A 20,220-nucleotide genomic window follows, 5' to 3' on the forward strand; every position below is an offset into this window, starting at 1 on the left:
GGCCGTCGCTAACGCACGTTGAATAATATCAGACAGGGCTGTGACCCTCCTCAATTACTCTCCCTCTCACACAACCCTCTCTTCCCCACCTACTTCTCCTGTGACCTAATCACCCCAACTCTCTCTTTCTCAGTGCTACTGTGCTTTTCGGCTTCTTGCTTCTGCATTTTTCTCTGTCCTCCTCTTTCACACACACATACTGTATGCACACACACACACACACACACATTCCCACACGGACCACAGACACCTCTCAGAAGCACACTGAATGACCACACAGATACACACGCATACACTCTCACTCTCTCTCACACACACACACACCTCTCAGAAGCGCTCTGAATGATCACACACAGAGGCTGTGTAGAGAGGCTACAGGTGAGGGGAGGCTGGACACAGTGCTCCTGGCCCTGGAGCAGCTTCAGTTCAGCCTGTACATACTTCCCAAAACACCGGCTTCTGAGCTCCAGCCCAGCCCTGGAAGAGCCCTGGGACCACTGACCACTGGGACCACTGACACTCAAGAGCTCAAAGTGCACCAGTACCACTGACACACAGAGCTCAAAGAGAACCAAGGACCACTGACACACAGAGCTCAAAGAGAGCCTGGGACCACTAACACACAGAGCTCAAAGAGAGCCTGGGACCACTAACACACAGAGCTCAAAGAGAGCCTGGGACCACTAACACACAGAGCTCAAAGAGAACCAAGGACCACTGACACACAAAACTCAAAGAGAACCAGTACCACTGACACACAGAGCTCAAAGAGAACCAGTACCACTGACACACAGAGCTCAAAGAGAACCAAGGACCACTGACACACAGAGCGCAAAGAGAGCCTGGGACCACTGACACACAGAGCTCAAAGAGACCCAAGGACCACTAACACACAGAGCTCAACAACAACACCCTAAAACGCAACCGCTCCGCTACGATGGGCAAATCTGCGCTTTCTGAGACACTGCCATCTACTCGCTAATGTCAAAGAAGGAAGAAACACAAATGTAATTCTGACAGGGGCAAGAGATGACCCTTTAGAGGGGATGGCAGAAACAACATAAGGTCAGAATTTCTTACGAATTCAGAGGGCATAGTTCAGTACTTCACTATAAAGAGCGTATGAAAACGTATTCCTACATTACCGCTGTGATGCACAAGATGGGCAACAGCTATGCTACTGACAGCACTGCTGGGCTCCTGCCGCGGCTAAATCATCACAAGGCTGTGGTTTTCACACAAAGCACTGAGAGGTGGCGGTTTAAATCTGTCCGTTGCGAACGAGTCGGCGCGGCAACCGGGCTGGAGTTCGCGGTGAAATCGGCTCGGCCTCTCAGGTTTCAGAAAAAAAGCCCCTCGCTCCTCCAAAACAAAACAGCCCAGGTGCTGAAGCCCTCGCGGAGGAGAGGAGCGTGTCTAAACAGCGTCCTACCTTCCAGGATGGTGGGCCTCTTCTTGTTCTGCTTCTTTTTGAACTTCACGCGGAAGTTTCCGGGCGGATGCAGGTCCGCGGCCAGGCTGGCCATCTGCTCCAGGAGAGCCCCCTCCGGATCCTGGCCATGAGAGAGCCCGTTCTCCGCAACGTCCCCGAAGACAAACTCCTCTAAAGACATCTCCGAACGCGGCGTGGGGGGCAGCCCACGGAACCTCAGGCTTCACCCTCCTTCAGCATGGAGAGATCCGTGCACTCTGCACACCTTCCACTTCTCTTTTCCTGCCTTGTTCCCCTCCTCGGGTTGTGAGTGTGTGTGTGTGTGTGTGTGAGTGAGTGTGAGTGAGTGTGTGTGTGTGTTTTTCCCTTTCTGCGGCTCCCCTCCCTTCTCTCTCGGGCACAGCGTAGTTCTCTTGAGAGGAGACAGGCAGGCAGAGCTCCCAGCTCGATCCCCCGGCTGCTGTGTTTTAAAGCTCGCACTTGTCAGGGCAGTTTAGCCAGTTACAGTAACATGCATGAATTGGGCAGGTGTAGGATTACTGGGTGGAGGGCCCCTCCCTCTTTTTCAGAAGAGAGAGAGAGAAAGAGGGAGAGAGAGAGCCATTGAGGAAGAGAGAGAGACAAACAGATAGAGAGCAAGCAAAATAGAGTGAGAGACAGAGTGATTGAACAAGAGAGCTAGAGAGAGAGAAAGAGAGGGAGCAAGAGAGAGAGAGCAAGAGCGAGAAAGAGAAAGAGAAAGCAAGAGAGAAAGAGAGAGAGGAGGAAAGACAGGAACAGAGAGGAGCCAGCTGGAGAGGGTGAGAGTGAGAGAGAGGCAGAGGGAGCTGGGGTCTGATTGAGAGTGTCGGTCCTGTCCCACACTGTTCCCCTCAGTGTTGGTCACCAGAGCCTGTGTCCTTCCTCTCTGATCCGGCCCAGGGATCCACAGAGCTCCCAACACCTCCTGCTCCTGTGTTTTGTAATGGTTGTCAAGACGCTGCATCCCCAACACCTGCACCAGCCCCAAACCCTCCTGTGTGCAATGGGCCTGTTCCCTGCGGCTGAGTCCTCTTCAGCTCAAAACAACCTCGCACACACAGGTACACACACATACACACACACACACACATTCACACACACACAGTCTCACACTCAAACACAGTCATATACACACACACACACACTCACACACAGGTACAAACAAACACACACACACACACACACACACTCACAGTCTCACACACAAACACACACACACACACTCATACAGTCATACACACACACAACTCACACAGTGTTACATACAAACACACACACACACACACACTCACACACACACAAACACACACACACACACACACACACATTCACACACACACACACACACTCACACACACACATATGCGTGTGCACACTAGAGAAGAGAACAATCTGTCACTGTGCTTCCATTTTCTGTTGTGTCACACCAGAAACATGTTACAACACACCCAGCCGGCAGCAGAAGGTTCAAGAGGGGTTCTAGCACCCTTGAGGAACCTTTTTGGCACCAGACAAACTGTGTCACTTCACCAGGAACGAGAAAAGATAAATAAACTAACCCAGTTATGGAGATCAAACCACGTGTTACTCATCTGTTATTTTTTCATTTAGCAGCCCCGTCAAATGAAAGAGACATTCAGTCACATGTACATCTCCCGATCCTGAATGAACAGGCTTTTTCCACAGCCCGACTACGTCAGCCGTACAAACACGCTGCGCGAAGGAGCGAAAGGCGTTTTCTGTTTTATGAAGTGACCACATTTTAAAGGCTGGCGCGGAACAATCTGCCTATTCTTTCCCCCGCTCTTTGGCAGCTGAAATGTTAGCAGACCCAAGGAGCAGGCGTCGGGCGTGTGAGCTCGGGCGAACGCAGGTCCCTCCCTGAGAAAACAACAACAACAGCTCTTTCTGCGGTAATTTGGGTCCTGCAAACAGGAAGCTGTGATTAAAATGTAATGAGGCCAGGCGATAGGAGCTGAAACAGGCAGGGAGGGACCCCCTCCACACGTCACCCTGAGAGGATAGAGAAAGCACTGTGTTTTTCTGCCAGGCTCGCAGAACACAACAAAACTACCTTTAGTGAAGGGGGAAAAAATCACTTCAATGGGACAAGAATTTGCTTTACAAAGCCCAAAATGACACCATTACACCACTGTGCGTTGGAGAAATTAGAAGCCATTAGATTTATTTTTCCATTCCATTCCAACTGTCAGAGATGAGATACATACACAGGGCAGAGAAAATGAAGAAGCACTCTCCCCGCAGGCTACACTGGCATCTACACAACACATACCTCACCTGTCAGCAAACTCCTTTGCAAGTACAACGCAATAAGCACAACACAACCTTGGTTCTTACAGTGCTGTTGTTTCAAATGAAGACCGACCCAAAGAATGAAAAACAAAAACAAAAAAAACCCACTTTATTCCACAACTAAGACAAACACTTAGACACACAATAGGCTCACAGTAACCTATGAACACCAAAGCATTCTGTTACCTCTGCACTAGAGAACAGCTGGATGAGCTCCAATAATTTTCTTGTCAAAGAAGTGAAGCTGTCTGAACCAGGCACTGTGTTATACACGGAGCCTCGAAGGCTTCAAGGTTCCCAATAACACACTGACAGCACCCCATTTTCATCACACAAAGTGATTAAAGTCACAAAGTCTAAAGGACACAAGCTTTACTGAAGAGCTAAAAAGTGGAATCACTTGTTAAGTGAAATGCTAGTTCAATTCATTCGTTTGTTTTTTCCTCACAGTGTTATGACTAGCCTAGAGCAAATTATTACAAGCACAGCCATTCAAATTGCATACATTTAGACACTAATTCAGCAGACTGTCATTGTGAGGTGAAACAAGATGGCAGTTGATTCTGTCTAATCTCTGTGCAGTACAGAAGCAGAATTGTGAAATGAGTTGTGGGGTAAGGAGTCTCCACAGGAAAGCGATACGGTTCAGCCCATCCAGGTAGTGTAAAGATCAGAGGAGTCTGCAGTGAAACGTAACCTCACTCCTCCCCTTCCCTTAGCGCCCCTCCCAGATCACATGGAAGTCAGATACCACAACAATACCATGCTTAAGGCTTGCATTGTTCAAGCGGGACATGTACAGTAGATACATGTACAAGCAGAAGCACCCGCGTTTATGTGGAAAGAAGAACTATTTGTATAAAAAGGGTTGTGCGCACACACACACACCTGTGCTGAATACAGACCACAGACACTCTTAAACATTTCCATCATCCGGCTACCACAAATAACTGGAAATGGAGCTGGACTGAACGTCTACAGAGTACAGTAAGCTCCTGTCAGGGAGATATGACTGCCTTCTGGCCTACTTTAATAATAATTCTCCAAAAATAACAGGTGCAAAATAAACAGAGGCATTCAACCCAAGTCAATGCTCTAACCACGCACTGCGGACACACAAGACCTAGCCTAATTACAGACCCATTCCTTTGCTTAAAGTTCTCACTTAATAAATTCTGTTATGATGCTACGGTATGTAAACTGCAGTCTGTAGAGATATTTTGTATTTGTGCCTTCAGATGTGTTTGCACTCATTTACTATTAAATGAGATCAAACACAAGTGTGGGTAAGCTTGATTATTGCTCTCTTGAAAATGAATGCTACACCACACACTGGTTTAACTCCAGGACATACTGTAGAAGGATATGCTCACAATGTCCTATGCAAAATTGTATTAACATAATAATCGAATCATGCCTCGAGGTCTTCATACAAAATAAAACCAAAAAAATGTCGTCACCGCTGACTGCATGTGTCAAACGTCGCACGCATTAACACGATGACAGTCTGAATCACAATTACTCTGCAGCCAGTCATGTGACCTCTCGTATCGTTTAAAAAAAAAGCCAAGTCTCCTGGTTTGCTCCCCTCTGTCGTCAGTCGCGTGTGCTAAACCCGTCCGCACCTTTCAGCAGAACCGCAGGACAAACGGACAACTCGCATGCCTGAGCCCCACCAGGGGACTGAGCTCTGCACTGTACACACGAACCTGAGCCATAAACAAACCCACTCACGTTAAGCTCTGCTCAGTTATGTCTGTTGTTTCCACCATTTCCAATACCAATACCTAAATTGTTTGGTCTTTTTGTAGCATTTTTAACTCAAGACGAAAATATCTCAAAGACATCTAATCTCAACTCTTGTTTATCCCACCCTGGTCAATGTTTGTATTTTCTAATAAGCAGGACGTTGGAGGGATACCATGGGTCTGCTGCCAGAATCACAGGCTCATGATAAGCAAACAGAGCAGAAATGTTTACATATCCATTGGTAGACACAACAACTCCCGAAAACACAAAATAAGGATTACCGTTTGTGGACATGCGACGGAATTGCGTGACACAATACTGTAACTTTACCTCAAATGACTGCAAATAAGTCACAGGAAGCCATGTTAGCTTAGCTACAGACATTGTTTTATTGATGAAGTTGTGCATTGACATACTAAAACAGAAATATCCCTTTGAGTGCCACAACTTGTATTGCCTTTCAGTATTTAAACAGGAAGTCCCAACAGTCAACAGTCAAAATGAAACTATGGTGTATGCTCGCCATCTAGTGGCCACAAGCATGAAGGCACAGTTGTAATGTTGTTTCTCAACTGAAGGGAATTGGCAGGAGGCCTATCTGTTTTATCATGTTAAATGAAAGAGTATACACTTGAGCATTTGTACTCACAGTTTATACTCTTTCAGTTAACATTATAAAGCAGACAGTCTCTGACTCCGGTCTCAGGCTTTAGGCTTAGCATCTAAGTATATTAATGTACTACACGACTGCCCATGATGCTAAAGCACTTCACCTCTATGCTCCCTGCCACAGCCATCTGACCGTCCGAAGTCATCCACTCATTCACAGCCTGACTGGTCATCTCAATCTCAAGCCCCATCTTGGTCAGCTCACTCCCTTCTCTTCATCGCCCTCTACTGGTTGCAAAATACAGCCCATATCAGCCTCAATGCCCTACTTAGGAATCAGACTCACTCTCCAGTGGTTCCCCACCCCAGGAGTGCACTGTGCTACAGGCTAAGAACCACATATCACATTCTCAGTGGATAGCCAGCGCATAGGAAGAAATCGAGCAGGATCGTTGGTGATCCACCCACACTCCAGCATGGCTGAATTTGGGGGTAAGGAAGTTTCACCAAAGTTACAAAACCAAGCATTTCTGTCAACATCAAAACCACCATTTTCTGCAGCAACATGAGCGGAGACTCAGCCAATAGAAATGCAGCAATATGCAGTCCATTATTGCCCATGGAACAGGACTAGTACCCTCATATCACTAGTTAAATGCCGAACACCGCAAAGCAATCCAATATCAAATGCTTAAGATTAATATTCAGAGCTCATATGATATGATTGTATTATTATAATGGCACAATGGTAGCTCACAGGTTTATCAACTCTCACACAACCTGACTTACTACCTAGACAGTTTAACCACGATCTGTAACAGGTTAAAATCATAAATGGTTAGGCACACTTAAACAGATGTAAGCTATGCAGCAACTGGAAACCTTTTCTGATCTGTAAAGTCACTCTAGATAATGGTGTCTGCCAAATAAAAAAAAGAATAAGTACCGCCGTGGAACAGTAACTAAGGCAGCAAAATAAATAAATAACACACCTGGAACACACTTGGAATAGTTTTGTTTTTTTCTGATACCTACTAAAGTTCCTTCTAAGTCAGTGTTCTAGAACTCCACAGTTTTCAGTTACCATTGTTACATCAGCACTAGAATGTTCCATTAAGAACATTCTAATGACACATTTTTGTCTGGGTTAAGAAAGTTGACCGAAATGTTCTATATTTAATGGAGGGAGAAGCTGAAGAACGTTAGTGGCGCATGCCTCCATGAGAGTGGGGAAGCAAGGGAAACCAACACCTCCAGGCACCCACAGAACCCTGCAAGCGGTTGCTATGGTGAAGAGCGGTCTGTGGCCTGGCGTGGGCCGAGCCAGGCCTGGTGAATAATTGATACAGATCTAATATTAGGAAAGCTCATTTAAAGTTAATATCCCCCCAGCCCAAATTTTCTGTGCGTGCGTGTGTGTGTGTAAAGACCTAAATAACATTAAGCACGGCAGAAACTAGAGACGGGTGTGCTGGTGGTGTGTTCACGTGCAGACGCAGAGGTTTGGTTACGCAACAGGGGAACTGTCTGTTAATGAACGTACACGAGCATGACGGGAAAATATCTGAGTTTCGTGACACATACATCTGCTTTTCTTCTCGTTGGCTTCAGGCTGCTGTCGGGTTCTACATGCTCTCCTGCAGTCTAACTGCGCACGTCTCTTCCTGATTCCTCATCCGGCTGCAAGGCACACAGCCCTGCTGTCACAATCGCAACCCTTAAGGTGCGATCCCCCAGGGCTTTTCGAGCGGAGCCTTCCTACGGGGAGCCATTCAGAATCAGGCTGTTGAGGAACCCAGGCCTGCATAACTCTCTTTCCCCAGCGTTCCTCGGTTTTCTCACCAACTGCCTACACACCCACAGTCTTGCATAATTGTATAATCCTGAATTAGCATGAAGTGCCTTGGCAAAATTGTAGTTTGCACACATGTATGAAAATACAGACACATACACAAACGCATGTACAAATACATTTCTGCGTGAACGGTTTTTGCACACACAAGCATATACACAGGTGCTGTATGCAAATACAGAGGCATGCATGCACACACGTGCACACAAAAGCATGCAAAGACAAACAGGCAAGCATTCACTCCTATTCACACATACACACACACACACACACACAAACACAGGCAGGCATTCACTCCCATTCACACACACACACACACACACACACACACACAAACAAACAGACAAGCATTCACTCCCACACACACACAGACATGCATGCACATTATGCATACATGTTTATAGGGGTGACTGCCAAGACCAGCACTGAAGATTTGGAATTTAATGTACTGGCACTGGAAGGTACAATTCAAAACACCTACACTAAAAAGCCCTCCAATGCTAAAAATACAACACATCATGTGACCAATTTGTGAAAACGACATACAGTATTACATTACTGATAGTCCACAGGCTACAAAGCAGGTCTTCTGTCTAGAGCTAGTGCCCCAACTACTGTAAAACCAACAACTTTTAGGGTTTACTTAACGTGGCACAAAAATTGACTAACAGAGCAGCGTACGGCACCCCGGTCCGGTCCATATCACTGCCCTCTTAGCCCCCATGGGTCAGACCCACAAACACCTGCGTACAGAGCAGAGCGGGCTGCACATAATGATCCCTTTCACATCACACCACACCGGTCCTTCACACTGCCTGTCTGTTATCGGCCCAGGGGGGCGTGGCCTGGCCAAGCCACGCCCAATGAGGAAGCAGGGGACGCAGGGGGGCGGCGCCGGGCTGCTGACGGTGAGGTCAGGCTATCTGGTTACCGGCGGGCCGATTGTGTTCTTTTGCATCTTGCATTGAGTCCTCGCTGTCCTGGCTCCTGAGAAAGGGCATTGAACTCAGCGACCAGCCTCAGTGTGACACTGGAACCACGCGCACAGGAGTGTCACCTGTATCAGGTGACACAAAAGGAGCATTACTTCTTACTTCTCCTCGACTTCTCCTCCTGACTGGCCTTTCGGTCTTTTGTTCCCGAGCAAGCTCAAAAACCAGTAATTAAAGTCAAAAACGATCAACTAAAAGTTATTTAGTCAAACTGAGGCAGAGATATTAAAATATCCGTGCATTGGTGCCGGGCCCCTAGGCTACATACTGACAGCAGTCCTGTATACCCAACTCATTAGCAAGCTGCAGGTGAAGAAGCTAATTTGAGAGGACATAACTGTCAGAGCCTCAATTTTCAAATATTTTTATGAATAAGAACTTAAACAGTGGTACCAAACCCAAAAAACAATATAGCCTACATAGCCTAAATAGGAATGGCCTTTTTGGTGAGAAGTGGGGGTGGCAAATCGAACAAAATTGGAGACTAGCTACATCCAGAGAAGACCTAATGAAGCCCAAATGACACAAGCACAATCCAAACTTGCTCATCTGTGAAATTGTCTGCAGTAGTCAGAGCTATAATACCACACAAACAACAGACTCTCAAACCTCTGACATAAAGAGGAGGACCATGCGCATCGAAATAAAATGAACAGACACTATGGATCCACTGCTTATTCATGAGCTCTCTCTATATACAACAGTTCTGCTGTAACAGAGATTAAATCCAAGTCGGATCAAGTCGGATCCAAGTCGGATCAAGTACAGCCTACTCTATTAGACAAACAATGTGTTTTGCTGAGCACCAAATATATGAAAGGCATTTGAATCTGAGATACATACAGAAATCTCCATAGCAAACCTATATTTAGCTCCCTGTAGATTCAAATGACAGTTTGTCGCCTAGGTGACGACAGCGCTCATTGTTTCACACCAAAAGCCTGCTGTTTTGCTACAGCCCCAACTGAAGCACTCAGAGCGAAACAAGCATAACAGCTGATTTCCCCTTGACGGGAAGATATGTTCAAGCTGACAGTCACAACCTACCTTACATTTGCACTGATCATGACGTGTCTTTGAATAATTTTGAATATAGGAAAAGTTGAAAAAACATAGCCTATATATAGGCACACATAGTTACTCAAACATTTCTTTTGACACACCTTCAGCATGTATAGAACTTAAACATTACTTATTCATACCGGGATAATTTCAGAAGATATCCTGTTCAGTGTTGCAAGGGTGTGTCCTTACTGGTAATAGAACCAGTGGCTGCTTATTCAATACAGACAGCAACAGTCCTGATGGTCCTATGGAAATATTTATATTTTCTTTAAAAGATTCACAAAACATGATTTTCTGTGTTTGCAAAGCAAAAAGAAACTTTTGAAAAACATCCAAACACCCTCCTTTTGAAAACAGAGTTCAAAACATTGAACTACAACTTTAAGAATTTGTATTTATTTCAAAATAGATCTTTCACTATGAAGATTCACTTTCAGCTAACGTTACATTTAAAAAAGAAATGAAACTCCAGAAAGAAATGTGTCCAACCAATGAACGCAAGAAACAGGGCTCATTCACTAAGGGAACTTATTCAAATTATGTTCTAGCGTGTAGGCCAATAAAAAAAGCGGAAAACGGCTTCTATCAGTCGGTCCACGCTTCCGTGAGTAATATACATGTAACCGAAAAGTTATATAGCCTTTAGATCTTTGATTCGCTGATGCAAGTTTGCAACTCTCGCTACAGGTGTTCTCCCGACTCAAGCAAGAATAAAGTTTCTGTGCCATTGCATCAATGAAAAATATGATGCAGAGCTACAGACAATAATTTAATATTTCGATGACAGCTGGCTTGCTAGCTTGTTAGCACCTGCCATATTAGATAGCATATGAACTGCAACGTCAAAAATAATATGCGTGCATCCGTACGGGAAATAATGTGCATTTGCATGCTCAACTTAGAATAAAAGTTTTGCAAACCCAATAAAATGATCTAGGTATCAAGGTATTGTCACTGAAAAATTCGATAGTTAAGCTTACGTAATTTAACCGTTCATTGCGATTAGCAAGAGGTGCGTGATACTATACAGTATCTCGCTGTCAGTTAACTAAGAGTGTGCTACAGCACCAAGGAAACTTTAATGATCTTGCTAACGTTACTTCAACACTCAGGCATAATACTGGGATTAACATTGTTTTTTTATTATCTGTTAGCTAGGTAGGTTAGCATAAATGTTTGATTGAGAACCGCGTTTATTTGATGGTTACAGCTCACGAGTTGATAGCTAGCGGTACTAGGCTGCCGAACAAATAGCTAGCTAATGAACATCTCTCAACGTAGCCATTTACAACATGTTATTACCGCTTCTGCTCGGGGGCTCCTGCTTCACGTCCCCATTGCTTCGTGGAAAACTTCGTCCAAACGCGGTTTGACTGGGTCCCTGTAGGCTATTGCACTTGCTCAGAAAAATTCTTCACTTCTTTCGACCATCATTTTTTTTTTCTCTTCCCCTCTCTCTCCTGAGCCGTGAGTGATGGTGTAGAGAAAGCTCCACCCCTGGCAACGCAGTAGATGCTCACTTTACGAAGAAAACACCAGTGCAGTTAATTTACACGCCTGTCATTTTGGGTAGCTACTTACTGATGTCCCAGAACACAACAAATATACATATCCTTATGTATAAAGGCATTTCTTATATATAAAAACATTCTTGCAAATTGAGGAAGCTAAGACGGCAACATATCGTCTCTTTAAGCTATATTAAAATCGTATAAAGTTATAAAGATGTCCTGTAAGCAACTCATTAATCGGTCTTTAAAAGCTTCTGACATGTCAAAACTGTGCAACGTGTGGTAATCATATTATTTTCAAAAGTTTTTAAAAAGTTGTTTTCTAAAATAAGTTTTATACAGACCTAGCGCAAATGCGCTAATAATTCTGTGCGTTGACAGTTCAGCGTGAGGCAGAGAATGTAAACTCAAGAGGATTCCTGTGCTAGCAATGACTCATACGTGGAACATTTGCTGCAAGTAATTTATTTCAGCAATACCATCAGCTTTTGACAAGAAGAATTTGTCACTTGGATACTATATAACACAGCTCTATCGCTGCTCTGATACACTTTTTTTTGGCCACGACAGAGGGTTGTTTTGTGGGGGTGGTAGCCCTGGGGTTATGTATGTTTTCATGATCATCATTTTAAACTTAAAGGCTAAGCTAAAAATTCCAAATATGAAGCAGATGTCAATGGGAATATATACAAAATACATAATATCTTGATTAAAATGTACTTATAGGCTAATTTAAAGCATCTCTTAACACCGGCAATTGCAAATTAACTGTGAAATGATCTGAATAAAACAGTTAGTACAGGATATAAACAATAAATAAGAAAAGAAAATTAAACTAAATTAAAAGCAACAAAAGTAAGGTTTTACAGTGGATTTAACTTTAACAAAATTGCCTAGAATCTATACTTCTATACTGTTAATCCTGTACATTACTACAGAATAAAGAGTCAGTACAGCAGTTGAAACATAAAGTAGGATAGTGATTCGAATAAGATATTTTGTATGGTCATTATTTCATTTTAAGTCCTAACAGGTTAATTGGTCATGAAAGATGAAGGCAAGTTCCAGTGTATGTCCTGATCAAGCCAAGGGTTGCAACAGCAATGAAATGGACCTACCTACATGGGAAAAGTACCTAGCTCTACATGGAGAATCAGATTCAGAAAGGATCCCTTCTAGTCAGCACTTACTCCAGTGTCAGCAATGTTAAGGAGGCCATGGCTTGGACAGAGTAATCATGCAGTGCAAAACAAGGAAGCAGATGATGTTTAATGCTGTCATGGAGCGCTAAACAAAAGATTCGTCCCAAGGTACAACTGCAACCACGCAGGCCATTTGTTTATAATATGTGACCTGGAAAGAGTGGCATTTGAATGAAATTCTCTGTATGCTCCTAAGATGTATTACATTGAGTAGCCTAAGCAACATATCTGACAAGAACATTATAACCACATGCTTTTGTTAACAACAAAAATATAAAAACCTTTGCTCGCTGGTCAACAACTCTAAAATTAAGGCCAGCCATCTTTTTGAAAACTGGGGAGTCATGCAGGACTACAAGAGATAAAATGGTCTTTTAGGTAATCTTGTAAGTAAGCCCTTTTTAACGCCTTGTAAGTTAAGAGCTTACTCTGAAATCAATCCTGAGTTTTGCAGGCAGCCAGTGAAGCAAAGCTACAACGGATTCAGTATTTTCAATATGTCATTATTAGCCAGAGTCCTTGCCTCCAAATTTTATTATCGGTAGATGGGAGCAGATCAGACAGTTAAACAGACGAGCAGCACAACTGATGATATATCAACAAGACACATATGCAATAGAGTATATTTTAGTGCCTGGAAATATATATTTGGTTTTTAATAGTCATTTTTATTCCATGTCTGTGAATAATATCTTCAAGCAATTGAATATTAAACAACAAAAAAATATGCCTAAGAACCAACCCATTAATTAAATTGCTATTTGCTATTGTAAAATATCAGAGATGAATCCTCTCTTCATTTTGTCAACACTGGAAGGTCACGGTTTGGGGTTTAATATTAGTATAATTTTAAAAGCATACCATGGAGTTTAATTGAAGCAATTCCCACAACCAAAGACTACTACTTCATCAAGATGCCTCAGGACAAGATCATAAAACCAATTCTGTGAGATTATATTTATTTTACAGACACTCTTATCCAGAAAGACGTACAGCGAAAGAGAACAGAATTGATAACCTAAGGCAGTAACAGTGCCAGCCAACAACATTCTGAGACCAGTGAGACAATGAGAACATAATTCAATCACTAAACATAAATGAGCTTTTGCCAGCATAGGATATAATACAAATCATATCGTCACTAAGCCCTTTATTTGGCAGACCTGGACACAAGCTTGTTAACGCAAATATTTAATCAGCCAATCATGTGGCGGAAACTAAATGCGTAAAACAGGGGTGTGCAACTCTTGGAGGGCCAAGCTACGTGCTGGGTTTTGTTCCAACCTGCTTCTGACCACTCTGTAAACTACACTGGTTCCTGTACTGGATCAGTGATGCACCTGCAGGCTGTGGCTGTAGCTGCTGCTCATACACATATCAGATTTAGACTATGAGGTTTGAGGTAATGAAATAATTAAGAGCAGAAGTTAACAGAAAATCCTGAAACAGATTGGCCCTCGCTCTGCACCAACAGGTTCAGCTGTTTTTCAGACCAAATGTCAGAATGGGGAAGAAATGTGATCTAAGTGACTTCGACCATGGAATGATTGTTGACAGAGTGGTTTGAATATCTCAGAAACTGCAGATCTCCTTGGATTTTCATGCACAACAGTCTCGAGAGTTTGCAGAGAATGGTGCAAGAAACAAAAAAGACTGGTCAAAGCTGATAGGATAGGAAGGTGACACTAACACAAATAGCCACACATTGCAACAGTGGTATGCAGAAGAGCATCTCTGAACACCTAATGCATCAAACCTCTAAGTGGATAGGCTACAGCAGCAGAAAACCAATAAGTCTAAATAAATAAGTCTAATAAATACCTAATGAAGTGCTCACTGAGCGTATATTCATAGCAGATAACACAGATAAAGCCATAGTTCATGTAATAACAGAGAATTTGTATAGGAAAAGACTGCAGAGGGGGTGGAAACTGGGGTGAATAAACTCTAATTGCATTGGGAAGATGATTCTGTGATCAGTATATCTGGAGCTTCTTTGCCAAGCCTATCCATTCTTTTTTTTGTGATTTTATGTTGTGATAACCCTTAATTTAGTACTGTGCATTTATGTTTTCATCTAAATTACAATGTCTGGTCTCGTGGGGAAATTGACCTTTCACTGATGCACTCTGCTGTAGACTATAAAAATGCTAAACTTCCTCTCAGACTTTTATAGAGCTACAGGCACAAATATGACAGAGATGGTTACACAGATAAACTAATATAGGCCAATTTGTCATCCAAAGAATACGTGCATGCATGTCTTGTAAGCCTTGCCATACAAAAATGTTGAGCTCATCTGAACTCATTTAAAAAAAATTTTGGGTAGAACAGAAAAAAACTGAGAAATGTGCCTGAACTCTTCAAAAGCTGAGCAGGATAGAACATAAGCTTACAGATCTGCCAGTCTGCCCTCTGCATTAACAATATGCCCAGACTCCCGCTCAGTTGAACGCGCAGGGAGGACAAGCGGGATGAGAAAGGTTATCCTCCTGAGCAACTCGAGCCGGACCTCTCACCTCCAGGACCCAGGGGCTGCAGGGCCGGCAGGCATTTGCTCCAGCCACATACTACACCGCCTGATTTCACTAATGACCTCACTTCCCCAACCCAGCAGGTGAAGTCAGGTGGCGTAGCGCATGGCTGGAACAAATCCAGTATCTGCAGACTCTGCGGCCCTCAGAACTGGAGTTCAGCAGCCCGGAACTAGATGCAAATGGCCATACTGAAAATACAATGGATAGGCAGGACATCAGTTTATGATGGGTTTAGAATCATTCCCCCTGGTACCCTATTATTCAGGCTAGACAGCTACTTCTGCAGGTAAACAGGAAATATGGCCCTGTTTGTTCTACTCAAGGCTACATTCACAGACCACAGTTCAGCAATGGCACAGATAAAGCAAGCTATCGCAGGATTACAGAGCCCAGAGCTATGCTGCTTGTTGGTCACAGAACAGTTACTCTTACGAAAGGACCATTGGTGACGCGAGAACTGCAGGGTTCTCAGTGACATTTTTGTTGAAAATAATATACAAATAAATGCTCTATTTATCTTCCTTTACATGTGTACAGTAGTAAACAAATGTGGGTGTAATTCTACTTTTTAGGAAGTAATGGAACCAATGAACTAACAAGAACATTAAAGCTAAACATCAACGGCAGATAGTACCCCGTATTCACAGGTCTCATACACTATCGCTTCCTCTCAGACCAGTTCAAGATTCAGCCCGGCTCAATCAATACAACCGTAAGGTCTGCCCGAGCTGCATAGTTAGCATGCAGTAATTTATTTATTGGCTGATTTAAATTTTTTATTGTGGGTATCGTGGGTGTGCACTTCCGCCAGTGTGCACTTCCACGGTTGGGAGTTGTGTGTACAAAGCGGGGCTCAGGGTTCATTTCAGTCCATTAATATCGCAGCCCGTGTGAACGATCGTCCACTGCTGGCTCCGGCCCTGGTACATTATTTCTGACCTTGGTGGAGACGGGCATGGCGGAGAGCCAGCGGCGGTTCACATTGGCTGTTATATTAATGGACTGAAATGAACCCTGAAGGTGCTGCCCTGCACACACAGTCCCACTGTGGAGCTGCGCACTGGTGCTGTGACCTTCCTGAATGCCAGAAGAACACAATGCCGGAGGAACACCCCGGGGAAATTCGATGCAGACTCCGGGGGCTCCACCCCGGCCGTAAGGGACAGTGCACCGGACGAGCAGCAGTGCCTGCACTGCTGAAATGGACTGAAAAGCAGTATCAGTGCTTTAGTATTAGCTACAGTCATACTGCAGAATATAACAGCCATCTTGTCTGTCTATTCAACAATACTGCTATATTATTTTACTCACCTGCTAGATTGATTTCCATATCATGCATTGAAGGACAGTAACACAAACAGGGAAATGAATAGAATAGGAAACTCACAATGTATCTTCCTGCTGGCCAATCATTTCCTACTCATTATTGCTCAGGTAGAGGGACGTGCCCTTATTTAAACATTAAAGATAAAAACATTTATTTTTCCAAGGTATATCATGTCTGCTATAGTGGATCCCATGCTAGATGAGTCATAATGATCATGACAGGCTGATTTATCCCCTGAAACTGCTCACATTAACTGCCCATATTAGTGATGGGACACTGGGCTGGATAAAAGATAAGACAAATCTTACCACATGGCCAGGGACTGCTCACTGCAGTGCTTAATGTGGCTAACCAGACCCTGCTGAAGCTAGCTTTTTAAACAGCTGGTAGCTAGCTGACCAGTTCAGACCAGCTCCCAACTCAACATGGTTTAGCTGGTTGACTAGTTCAGACCAGCTCCCAACTCAACATGGTTTAGCTGCTTGACCAGTTCAGACCAGCTCCCAACTCAACATGGTTTAGCTGCTTGACCAGTTCAGACCAGCTCCCAACTAAATATGGTTTAGCTGGTTGACAAGTTCAGATCAGCTCCCAACTCAATATGGTTTAGCTGCTTGACCAGTTCAGACCAGCTCCCAGCTTGACCATGTTTTGAAACACCTCAGACAAGCTACCAGCACTTGCTGGTTGGCCAGCTCATACCCAGTTAGACCATCTCATGGCCAGCATGACCAGATTGTAAACTGGTATCCATAGCTGGATTTTACAGCAGGAGAGCCATCCAACTGCCACCAAAGGTCTCAAAACTAAAACTAAATGTCTGCACTAATGTAACGGTTTCAGGGAATCATGTGCAGCTTGTTCAGAGACTTTCAGTCTTATTAGTGTCACAGCACACCATCATAATACGTAATTTAATTCTGATTTAATGTAGTCCGTATAAAGTACATTTTTAGTGTCTCATAATTTCTAGTATTTTTTTCATTTCTATGCAAGTAGTTCCTTCCTAGAATTTCCTTCATATAATTCATTTCTAATTTATAAATGGAATGCAACTTATCTCTAAATAAATGCTATTTATGTCATATATTTTCTGTAAATTATTTTTTGTATGCCAGCTACTTCACCTGAAGTTCCCACTGGGAACTTATTCTATTCTATAACTTCATACAGTCGGCCCTGTGAGCAAAGAATACTGCACGAGTACCCAGTTATGCACCAGGCCTGTTTTAAAATAGAAATAATACACAGTTCTCATGAATGACCAACATGGGAAGGTGTCAATAATTAATTCAAATGAAGAAGAATAATTTTGTCCTGTTTTGCATTTGTTTGTACTCGTTTGCCTTGCTACAGTACACTAGGGTGTCAGATTCCAGTCCTGGAGGGCCACAATGTCTGCATATTTTTCGATGAGATTCTTTTAAATCTTTGTTTGGATAAGAAGTCTGCACACCTTGCTTCCAAAGCCTAAACGAGCTGATTGAAAGAAAATGACAAAAAAAACCGGCAGACAACGTGCTCATTCAGACTCCACATTTTAATACAGGAGTCTGTATTGTGTAATGACTCCATGAACGTGAAACACTGTAGTACTGCAATACTGTTGAAATAAAGTCATGTATGTACGTTGACTATGAAAGAATTTCATGCTCAGTAAATGAGAAAATATGTTTTATAGAAAGTCATACCACTTGACAAACTTGATGCAGGAAGAACTTTGTCACAATTAACTATGTGTCCAAAAGGGGGCACTGTAGACCTTATTATCGCCCAACCGCCGCACAACTGAATGTTTACATTCTGATTAATCTCTTCATTATAAAGTGATAAGCAAATCTGCACTTACATCAAATGAATGTGTCATTTTCTTTTTAGTGCAACAATCTCACAAAGATTTAGGATCTGAGCTGTGAAAAAATATTTGCAAGAAATTAATGCATTCTCAATGAAAGAAAGCACCAACAATCCCATCATGCAAAGTTGTTCCATTGCACGAAAACCCAGCGGGTACGTTAATTGTCAATTTGCTCTGGGAGATGAAGGGAGGACAGAATCACACTTCTATCTTCCCAACGACACAGCGAGATTGAGGAAAAACAGATCGTGTCATTATAAAAGAGCATTTTTACCTCCACACGATTCTGGCAAACGGTTATCCCGAAAATGAAAACAAAATATGAGTATACATTCTCTCAATTGCTCAGTGGTTTTCACCGGTTTACAAATGGCTGCAGGAAGCCGCAGGGCTGGCAGGCACACTGCATCATTTCAGTTCACAGTGCTAAGCCTTCATTTAGAGCCACAGACAACTGTGTACTCTGTGGATCGTGTATTGTAAATCTTCCTATCACAGTTAACCCATCCACGCTGCATGTTCTGTTTGTTTTATTTGTGTAAATAAATGGATCCCACAGTACACAACGACATTACAAACAATAATGAGGTTGAGGTTTGTTCAGCTGCTGTATTTTGAACACGGACAGACCATGCTTGGCTGTGTTATTACTGTAAATCGGAGAATAGCATGTTCATCCTTGTCTTAAAAAATAATCCAAAACATGTTTTTTTCTGAAGAGGTCTTGGATTTACAGCTGATAGACAACATGTTATTAAAAAAAACATATGCTAATAGCTACATGGACGTATTGTAACAGAAAATGTCAAATACTGATTACAGGTGCAACACATGTAATATAAATAAGACAGTAAGACCAGGAATAAGAATTTGTGCACATTTTCAAGCTATGAAAACATGCCATTTGTTGGTACACACGTTTATTCTAAACTCTAGCTCACCACAAATACAAATCCACGAATCTGTTCAGCAAATTCAGACTGGAGCCTCATCCCCACAGATCTGCAGTCGAAGGCCAGTCTCGGGTGAGTCAAAAGAACAGCAGGGTTATTTCTGCAGTAGAAAAGTTGGCTGTCACAGTTGGATATCACTGGGGTTTTTTCACTTTCTGTGATCTAATCTCCATCAGACACTGATGTCGTGTAATGAGATGAACACAATCATCTCTGTCGAGGGGCGACATCGTAAGAATGGTCGTCTGGCAATGGACATCTGGAAGTGTCCCTGAGCAACGACACCTAACCCCACAAATGTTCCTGACAAGTTGGTTAGTGCCTTGCGTGGCAGCCAAACACCGTTGATGTGTGAGTGTGTTCATGAAAGGGAGAATGAGAAGCATCAACTGTACAGCGCTTTGGACGAAGGCGCTATATAAATGCAGACAATTTACCATTAACACATTCCCATTTTCAGTTCCGGAAGGGTTCCAAGATGACGGTAAAAAGAGTAAAAAGACCATCTTCCACACACCTCATCCTCCTGGGAAAAGAAATGTTTGAGACCAAAGGTGTAAGCACATTGTCACGGTGTTCCTGCACTGAAAAGGGCAGCTTCTGGAATGCAGCTGCTCTACGCAAATGTATGTGTTCAGAGACACCACCTCCAGCCCTTGGTGGTGAAGCCGACTGTCTCAGCCCTTTGGGGTCTGTGGGGGGGGGGGCCAATGCGCTTCGCGGTGGCCCCAAAATGCAAGAGGCTGTCTTCGGTGACAGTTAGAGGAAGCGCTTGCTGATTCAGAGAGGACCTCCGGGT

At 43.4% G+C, this 20,220-nt stretch overlaps 1 protein-coding gene across 5 annotated transcripts in view; it reads right to left on the minus strand.

The window, feature by feature from the left end:
- frya (furry homolog a (Drosophila)) overlaps nucleotides 1-11,477 on the minus strand; it is a 108,033-nt gene extending 96,556 nt beyond the window's left edge. For 3 of the 5 annotated variants that reach the window (XM_061217630.1, XM_061217633.1, XM_061217629.1), the window contains exon 1: nucleotides 1,433-1,924. In XM_061217630.1, coding sequence (XP_061073614.1) covers nucleotides 1,433-1,613 — 181 coding nt within the window. In that variant the 5' untranslated portion in view covers nucleotides 1,614-1,924. Of the gene's footprint in view, nucleotides 1-1,432; nucleotides 1,942-11,335 lie in introns of those variants that run through there. The other 2 variants (XM_061217634.1, XM_061217635.1) reach the window with 2 other exon arrangements.
- Between the last annotated feature and the right edge of the window lie 8,743 nt (nucleotides 11,478-20,220).

Source organism: Conger conger, chromosome 13 (genome assembly GCF_963514075.1).
Source record: "Conger conger chromosome 13, fConCon1.1, whole genome shotgun sequence".
In the NCBI taxonomy this organism is placed as follows: domain Eukaryota; kingdom Metazoa; phylum Chordata; class Actinopteri; order Anguilliformes; family Congridae; genus Conger; species Conger conger.